Source organism: Octopus bimaculoides, chromosome 7 (genome assembly GCF_001194135.2).
Source record: "Octopus bimaculoides isolate UCB-OBI-ISO-001 chromosome 7, ASM119413v2, whole genome shotgun sequence".
Taxonomy (NCBI): domain Eukaryota; kingdom Metazoa; phylum Mollusca; class Cephalopoda; order Octopoda; family Octopodidae; genus Octopus; species Octopus bimaculoides.
In genome coordinates, this window is record NC_068987.1 from 59,153,449 (window position 1) to 59,163,715 (window position 10,267).

General features: G+C 37.2%; 1 protein-coding gene across 2 annotated transcripts in view; it reads left to right on the forward strand.

Moving 5' to 3' along the window:
• The window catches only part of LOC106867688 (endoplasmic reticulum-Golgi intermediate compartment protein 2), a 52,227-nt gene that overhangs the window by 2,571 nt on the left and 39,389 nt on the right, over positions 1-10,267 (forward strand). For both annotated transcript variants that reach the window (XM_014912632.2, XM_014912633.2), the window contains exons 3-4: positions 2,942-3,089; positions 7,211-7,319. In XM_014912632.2, coding sequence (XP_014768118.1) covers positions 2,975-3,089; positions 7,211-7,319 — 224 coding nt within the window. In that variant the 5' untranslated portion in view covers positions 2,942-2,974. The remainder of the gene's footprint in view (positions 1-2,941; positions 3,090-7,210; positions 7,320-10,267) is intronic.

Consider the following 10,267-nt stretch of genomic DNA (forward strand, 5'->3'; position numbering starts at 1 on the left):
ACATATATATATATATATATATATATATATATATATACATACATATATGCGACGGGCTTCTTTCAGTTTCCGTCTACCAAATCCACTCACAAGGCTTTGGTCAGCCCAAGGCTACAGTAGAAGACACTTGCCCAAGGTGCCACGCAGTGGGACTGAACCCAGAACCATGTCGTTGGTAAGCAAGCTACTTACCACACAGCCACTCCTGCGCCTTTTTTTTTAAAGTATATAGCAGTTTTATTTACAGATATTGACTAACTAACTGTAAATACAACTTGATGGACAGTTGGATGAATTGATATTTTGTTAGGTGAAGCGGTGAATATGTAACTAAATATATTGAATAATTGATTCTCAGCGAGCTAAAGGAAGAGGTTGATAGCTAGCTAGATAAATAATACAAAAATAATGCATGAGGTAGAATAAATTATTTTACTGTGGGGATATATTTCTCTTCTGCACTTTGTAAACTTTTTATACTTCAGTTTACCAACACAGATTATAGCTTCATCTTCTTTCAAAATTCACTGAAGGATTAATGCTGATGTGGATAACCAAGTCAACCCCCTGAAAGACTGTTCTATTGATATTGTTGCTCGCACACATATGTAACTATACTTACCGTTTACAATATGGACTTAGGTTTTCAGTAATTCAGTATTTCATCTTTTATCATAAAATGTGAGGAGTTCAGGTAAATACTATGACAAACACTTTCTCATGTCGATGCCAGTTGTTAATCCAGTTGTTATTTAGCTCCTAACTGAGTAGATGTTTAGTTAAAGCCATTCCAGAAATGGCTGTCACATAATTTTTCAGATACTGTACCCCACTGCAGGCCATGTTACCCAATATGCTCTTATTTTAAGATGGTAAAATGTAATTTGATGGATATTAGGTTGCTATTTCAAGCAAGTTCAATGATCACATTGAGAGTTCCTTGATGGAGTGATTAACTTTGTTGATCTCAGAGGAGAGACTGGGAAACACAAAATCTGGCATCAGATTTTGTTGGGGAAAATGCTCATCATTTTTTATTATCCTTTTTTTTCTTTTATCTTTTACTTGTTTCAGTCATTAGACTGTGGCCATGCTGGAGCACCACCTTGAATTTTTAACCAAAGGAATCAGTACCAGTACATTTTTTTAAAGCCTGGTACTTATTCTGTTGTCCTCTTTTGCTGAGCTGCTAAGTTATGGATCATACACACAAACTAAGACACACATACACACACATCTATATATATCTATCTATCTATCTATCTGTCCGTCTGTCTACATATACACATACAGATCCACTCACTAGGCTTTGTTTGGCCCAAGGTTATAGTTGAAGACATTTGCTCAAGGTGCCAATTAAAAGTCTAAATATTCTCAGCTATTTTCTTGCATAGAATTCTCATAGGAGCCAGGGAAGAAGTTGATGTATTTGTTTAGCCTGCTCAATCTCCTTGCACGTAATTTCTTCTGCATTTCAAATGGAAGTTCATGTGTTTCAACCATAAATCTTATGACAGCATATCTTAGAATATAAAATAGGATGACCATGTTGTTCCTGTAAAAAAAAAATATATTTAATTTTAAAATTTAAATTTCACGGAAACTTGTTACATAAATTACTTATAAAGTGAAAAAGGAAACAGCACAGCACCCATGAATCTTAGGAACAATTTTTCAAAACAGAATAAACAACCTGCATCAGTTGTCAGTACACTGCATCATTCATGAAAAATTCTTCGCTTCCTGAAATTCAACACCACTACTCCTGATGTATCTATGCATTCTTTTTCTCTTTATGGCTCTTTTACTATAATTTTTTTGTCTTTTTTTCTGTATACTGTGTATGTAGTTTTGGCTGTCATTGCTGTCTTTCTTTGCTTGACCTATTATTGCTACCAGTCCCTTTTTACCCTCTTCTGACAATTTGTAGTTCACCCGTGCATTGTATCCAATAAGCTTATAATTATTATTATTACTATTATTATTATTAAAGCAGCAAGCTGGCAGAATCATTAGCACTCTAGAGAGAATGCTTAGCGGTATTTCGCCCATCGTTACATTCTGAGTTCAAATTCTGCCGAAGTTGACTTTGCCTTTCATCCTTTTGGGGGTCGATAAATTAAGTATCACTGAAACACTGGGGTCGATGTAATCGACTAGTCCCCTCCCGACAAATTTAGTAGAAAGGATTATTATTATTATTAATCATTAGCAAATTGGACAAAATACTCAGCAGCTTTTTACCTGCTATTTATGTTCTGAGTTCAAATCCTGTTGAAGTCAGCTTTGCTTTTATCCTTTGAGGGTTGATAAAATAAAGTGCCAGATGTGCACTGGGGTTGATGTAATCTACTTAACCCCAACACCAAAATTTGAGGCTTTGTTCTTGACAGAATCATTAGCATGACAGGCAAAATGCTAAGTGGCATTTTGTTCATCTTAATGTTCTATGTTCAAATTCCACCGAGGTCAATTTTGCCTTTCATCCTTTCGAGGTTGATAAAATGAGTACCAGTTGAGCATTGAGGTTAATGTAATCAACTTATTCCTGCCCACAGAATTGCTGGCCTTGTGCCAAAATTTGAAATCATTATTATTATTATTTTAGCAATTATTGTTATCTTTAAGTACTGGGGTTGGTTTGTTTGCCTAAAAATTTTCATGGTGACTGAGACAAGTAAAAGATAAAGGAAAATCTATATGTACCATATTTTAACATGTATAAGAAGTCCCCTAACTTTTGGGGCTTAAAATTCGGAAAAAAGGTTTTGTAAGGCACTATAATACTATCCATGTATGAGAAACTCCCATATTTTCTTAACCTAATTTTTGACAGAAAAGGGTTCCTTATACACGTTAAAATATGGGATATAGTATTTGATTTTAATTATGTCATTCAATATAAATATTAATTTCTGGTTTTGTTTCTGTTCCTTTCAAGATTTTTTGTGATATATTTTAACTACAAACAAAAATGCGACGCTTGAACATTGTTAATAGGAAGCAAACTTTAAAAGTTGTTAAAGAACTTGATGCTTTCCCCAAAGTTCCTGAGAATTACAAGGAAACCAGTGCCACTGGTGGTGGAGGTATGTATATTATTTTTCTTCATGATTGGGGTCCACTACATTTAGATGGCAAATATACTACACGATAGTGTGTTGTTAGCCAGCAGGAGGAGATATCTTCCTGGGGCTATAAACAACAGTAGCATCGTCCCTTATGGGTCCGCCACATTTAGGTGGCAAATATACTTCACGATTCTGTGCTGCTACTGTTTACGTCTTGCTCAGAGATTTATTATTGCTTATTTCTCCATTTTCGAGATCAGCAACAGTTTATCACTGGAAAAAGCAAATGGTATTTTGCACTTTGAATGAGTTCTTATCGCTAGCTGGTGATTGTCACAAGCTGATGACGAGTTACTACCCAGAAACCTGGATCTGTGTGTATCATGTAAGGCTAGAGATGGGAACAATGATTTCCCTTTGCAAATACTAATCGGATACAGACAGTGTGTTGTTTGCCAGCTGGAGGTGTTCTCTTCCTGGGGCTGTAAACAACGGTAGCATCGTCCCCTATGGTCTGCCACATTTAGGTGGCAAATATACTTCACGATCAGGCTCCAGTCTGATTTGGCAGGCTCCAATCTGAAACTCTGCCAAATCAGATTGGAGCCTGGTGTAGCCATCTAGTTTCACCAGTCAAATCGTCCAACCCATGCTAGCATGGAAAGCAGACGTTAAACGATGACGATGATGATGATGATATATATATAGAGGAATGTAGGTATACACATTATATATATGATGGACTCTCCTGTTGAATTCAACGTATGAGTGTTCAGCCTTTGCTGAACGACCTGCACAAATGATTTGTTTATAGAGATCAAATGTATGTGTTGAACAAGCTCACTATCCCCATCAAATTGATATTGACTGAACAGGTGCATGGTGTAACACGCTTCAAGAGTTGATGTGATTGTAGAGCAATGTGAGATGAAGAGCTTTGCTCAAGAACACAATGCACCACCCAGTGTACGAATTGAAACTGTGATCTCACAATCATGAGTGCAACGCCCTAACCACTAGACCATGCACCCTCATATATATATTAACCTTTAGCATTTAAACTAGCCATATCTGGCTCAAATATTCTACCTGTTTTATATTAAAACTACCCAGATTCAGACTCTCACACCTACCCTATAATGTCATTCTAAAAATAAACTATCACATCAAAATCTTGCTGCTGCAAGATAAAGCATAATTAATTTAAAACATTGTGAATAAATAAGCATTACAATTGATAGAGTAAATTGAATGCTGAAGGGTTAAAGTATATTAAAGTTGAAATTTCACATTTAACATTGATCTGAAAGATTGTTTAGTGTTTTGGTTACATATATAGAAGTACATCTCAGAACATTAGAATATTATACAAAAATTGGATATATTTGTTGTTAGTTTAGTCAACATATTAAAATTTCAATTGGTAGTAGACTCAATAAATCTAAACTAATCTATTCTTCGATATAAGCTAATAATGGCTTCCACACAGGTGTCCAAATATCTCAAAATCATCATCATTTAGCGTCTGCTTTCCATGCTGGCATGGGTTAGACAGTTTGACTGTAACTGGTAAACTGGAGAGCTGCATCAGATTCCAGTCTGATTTGGCATAGTTTCTTTAGCTGGATGCCCTTCCTAACACCAACCACTTGAAGAGTACAATGGATGCGTTTTACATACTACTAGCATGGGTGCCAGTTACATAGCAACGGCACCTGCCACAACTATGATTTCACTTGGCTTGATGAGTCTTCTCAAGCACGGCTTATTGCCAAAGGTCTTACTCGATATCTTCACATCCAAAACATATCATTACAATGGAGCAAGTGGGTCAACATTTGAGAGAAAGGTATGAAATTCCATATAGAACTTGATTGGAGCTCTGACTACCTGAGAACATTATGGCATAGAGAAAACCAAGCAATTCAGGTGTGATGGAAGTCAAAGTGGTCTAGATATCAGCCTTCAGCTCTGTCTGATTGTTGAGATACAACGCTAATAAAACAGGTAGACTATTTGGGCCAGATATGACCAGTTTAATTGGTAAAATGGTTAAGTATATTATGTATAGTAATTATCATCTTTATTATATATATTAACTGCCATTAACTATTCATCCAACTACAATTTTATAGTTACTGACTACTCTCTTTACTAAGTATAGTAACTGCTGTCTTTTATTACTAAGTCTATTTACTGATATGAAATGCTCACCCTATTATAACTAATGCTGGTTTTAATAAGCAGCTGTTGTTTTTATTAAATATATATTAACTACCACCTCAAAGACAAAAAAGTATGTAACCGTAGTTATAGTTACTGCTGTCTTTATGATTTAACTACTGCTATAAAGACAGCAGGTTCCCAGCCATAGTTAGTGCTGTTTTTAGTAAATATATTATGGACAACATCTGTTATGCATAAGAATAAATAGTTTTATTGAATATACACATTTCTTCAAAATTTTAATCTTCTAAGACATTGTTGGAAACACAGTTGCATTAACATCATTATGTATTTGATTACAATTTTGCAGAGGATATATTCTGGTTAATTTTGGGTAAATTTGGAGTTAGGTGATTCAAATTAACCTAATTTCATAACCAGTGCATTTATCTAATAAACTAGCTCAGGGTGAATGTTACGAGTCATTGGATGATAGAGACACCATTGGAAGGACTGATCAAGTGATACTTTGATTGCAGATCTTTACTGCACGCTAACTAAATCTTTGTTATATAGAGCCTTTACTGTCTACAGCATTCATATACATTTGTCCCATAATGCCTAATTAAGAGCTTGATAGAAAAGGTTTTGATTGAAACTAAGATCTGGCAATCTGGGATACTCTCAGTAAGGCCAACTGTAATCCTTAATAAAATAGTTCCATTACATTTTAGATATGGAATTACCTAGGAGGGTAAAACAACTTCTTTGCATGTTTTCCATTTGTATCACAGTTTTTAGAATAAGTACACACTCTTGCAAACTTACCCACCTGCTCTTCCTGATCCTCTGTCCATTTTCCCTCTTATATTCACCTTCTTGTATCTTGAGGGTAACCCTGTCACCTGGTCACCACCACCTTTTTCTCTCCTTCCACCTGGAATAGTCATGTACCTTTTCTATGGTAAGATACCTGTTCCTGCCCATCTATCATACATTAGTCTCTGAACACCTGGCATAAAGTCTCCTTCCTTTCTACTACACAATCCACTCAGTTGGGAGGTGGGGACTTGTCTTGCAAGTTACTTGGTGGCCTCACTCATACCAATTCTGCAAAAAGAGTATCCAGTACATACTGTAAAGTGGTTAGCATTAGGGAGGACATCCAGCTGTAGAAACCATGCCCAAGCAGACATTGGAGCTTGATATTGCCCTTTGGTTTGACAATATTGATATATGCAATATTGTGAAACCATCCAGCCCATTCCAGTGTGGAATATGGATGTTAATTGATGACAATGACACTATCTCTGTATGATTACTAAAAGAGTAGGCCTCAAAAAGCATTGTCTAACCCATAATGATATTAATGATAATGTATTATACTAGTGATTCCTTATGACCATATATAGAGTCATTTGGATGTATTGGAGATATAGTTAATTGAATCATCCTTAGTATATTACTAGTACTTTGTTTTTATCTTCATTTCAAATCCTCTTCAAGGTATTTCATTGTGTTTGTGAAGTTAAATCTACAAGTTTTATTCCTGTTGTGCATCATGAATTGGTACTACAGGTTCTTCAAGAAATGTCCAAAGTAAATTATGATCTATGCTGCACAGATTTCTTTCTCAACTGCATAAAGTCATGAACTGAACTTAAATTTAAGCAGTAATCATTTAGAACTCCTGTAGATTATATAATTACAGGTGCATACATGGCCCTGTGGTTAAAAAATTTGCTTCCCAGATACATTGTTCAGTCCTACTACATGGCACTTATGGCAAGTGCCTTCTGTTATAGTCATGGGCCAATCAAAACCTTATGAGTAGATTTGGTACAAGGAAGTGAAAAAAGCTCATCATATAATGTATGTGTGTGTGTTGACTTACGTGACTTATAATTTCTCTTCCTCTGTGTAAAATGGTGTAATTGTTTTTTCATTGTGTAATTGTTTTCTCTTTCTTGTAGTATCCATCATTACATTTATCATCATCATCATCCTCACTATATCTGAAATCAGATATTACTCAGAGTCAGAACTGGAGTTTGACTATATGGTGGATTCCAGTGTAGATGGGTAAGTAATTGCTGTCTTTATTGGAACTCTTGAGCCCTTTATATCTTCCCTTATGTCTTCACTTAGTTAAGTGCATATTTTTTTTTTTTTTGCTGGGTCTGGAGGAAGGGGCAGTGTCTATGACCTTTGCAGACTCACCAAGTCTGGTAAGATTGATGCCATTAATATTTTTTCTAAACTGTTGCAACTTGCTACCTCCTAGAAAGAGATGAACAGAGGTGATTCCAGAGGGGTGACATTCCGGGCATGTAGGATGGGAATTGTAGTTAGTGCAGGGTATGTGAGATTGGACACACAGGAGTGACAAGAGGTGGAGAGACAGGTGGGGAAGGTATATGACTAACCAGTTTCAAGGAACAGAAGCCATTGTAGTGGCAATAAAAAAGCCAGAAAGAGGCTGAAACAGATCTGTGTGAGATTTAAGACACTTTCAACAGATTAACATTAGCAGCATCAGTAGCACGGTCTCAGATGTGGAAACATACCCTATTGCAGACTTCATTTGCGTACTTGTAAGTACTGGTGCCATGTAAAAAGCACCCAATACACTCTGTGAAGTGGTTGGCACTAGGAAGGGCATCCAGCTATAGAAACCATGCCAAAATAGACAGGGAGCCTGAACAGCCCTTCAGTCAGTCAGCTCCTGTTAGCTACAACCCATGCCAGATGGATAACGGATGTTAAATGATGATGATGATGATTTGAGCTTTGTAGAGTGTCAATTGTTGGAGGCTGAAATAGTTTCTGACCCTGAAGAGAAGAGGCAGTCTTTGGGATGTAGTCCTAGCTGTGCTACTGATGTGTTTTTTTATCAGCTAAGATTCTCAGTAATAGTGAGGCTTAGCATTTGAAGTGATTGCGAGGGCACTAGACAAGTGCTATTCATGTTTAGGCAGGATTTGGTACAATTGCTTTATTGATATGACTGGATTCTTTTGCTGTTAAAAGTGACAAGATTGGCATCATCTGCATAACAATCGTATTATTGGATATAGCAGCAAATAGGCCATTGATGAATAGAAGGAAGAGAGTGGAAGACAAAACTGAATCCTGTGGTACACCACAGTTGATGGAGAGTTGAGCAGAAAAAGCTCTATCAACACGTCACAATTGTGCAGCCTGATAGCAATCTACCAGTGCAAAATGTGAGAGATGGTTGAAGCCCATAGGTAGAAAGATTTGATAAGAAATTCATGTGCCAGATGTGGTTCAAAGTTTTATTGATGTTTAAAGCACTAACGTTGCATTCATCATGAAGGCCATCTAGTGAGTAGCATAAGAGAGTAGTTTCCAGTAGATCTGGCTCCGTGGAAGCTGGACTAGTGATCATTGAGCAGAGAGAGTGAGCCAGGTCCTGAAGAACATTGTTGTTAATGGGTTTTTCATTACCTTAGATATGTTAGAAGTGAGGGAAATGGGACAGTAGTTAACTAGGTCAGAGAAGTTTCCTTTCTTTGGAATGCGATGCACTGTAGTGTTTTCCCAAATGCTTAGAGTATATCCTCTTGAGAGTGGGAGATTAAAGAATCTGGTGAATATAGGAACAAGTTCAGGAGCACATTGTTTAAGTTTAATAAAAGGGACATTTCTAGGGGCAAAGGTCATGTTTGTTTCAAGCAAATGGAATTATTTCTGCACTTGGCATGTGTATGTATGTGAGGTGGGGAGCCCATTAGAGTGAAAGGGGATAAATTTAGAGGAGATTGTCTGAGAGCGCATAGTATGAATTTAGATGTGAAATAGAACTGTAAAGGTGGATACTTTCTCACAAAGTGAAGCCATCATTTAGAAGATGAGGTAAAAAGAGACAGCAAAGTTGATGGAGATTTAAGGACTAGTTGGATCTGCTATATTTTGGATGGTGGGAAAACTTGAGAGCTGTATGAAGGTATCCTTTCTGACTGAATAATAGTCTTATAAGAGTTGTGCTGCTGGATGATTGCCAACCAATTTTGGAGAGTGGGTAGAATTCTTCAGGTATTATAGGCCTTGTTTTTTGCTATGAAAGCCACAGCACAGCTATAAGTGTGTAAGATGTGGAGGAACATGCCTTAACGTCACTTCTCTAGCAGATTATTTTAGTGCCAAGAGTGAAGTATGAGTGTTGCTTTCAGCGAAAATTGATATAAAACAGGCTGAACTCTGACCAGTCAGCTGAATTGAAGTGCCATAGGGTGCCATGTAGCATGTGATTTTGTGTTGGTTAGTTACAATTAGGCAATAGTTAGATGATCTGATAGATGCTGAGATAGTTATAGGTTGGAAGAGGTTAGATTTTTGCAACAAGAAATAGGTCAAGTGTTTGGGATGTCTGTATGACAGTCTGGAATATGAGTAAGTGATGAAACAAGTTGGTTGAAAAAGTTGAGAATTGTAGTAACAGATAGATGAATAGAAAAAAATTCTCAAACAACCTTTATTGAACTGATAATGAATTTAGGAAAGGTGACACTGATGGGTCTTAAATTAGGTATTACACTATTGCTCAAAGTTAATGAAACAAAGACCCAATTAACCTTCACAAATCACTGGGTCATTCATCATCATCATCATCATCGTTTAACGTCCGCTTTCCATGCTAGCATGGGTTGGACGATTTGACTGAGGACTGGTGAAACCGGATGGCTACACCACGCTCCAATCTGATTTGGCAGAGTTTCTACAGCTGGATGCCCTTCCTAACGCCAACCACTCTGAGAGTGTTGTGGGTGCTTTTACGTGCCACCCGCACGAAGGCCAGTCAGGCGGTACTGGCAATGGCCACGCTCAAATGGTGTATTTTATGTGCCACCTGCACAAGAGCCAGTCCAGGGGCACTGGCAATGATCTCGCTCGAAAGTCCATTACACATGCCACGGGCACAAGTGCCAGAAAGGCGACGCTGGGCACAGGTGCCATCCCGATTTCGCTTTCGCTTGCCCCAATAAGTCTTCACAAGCTGAGTTTCG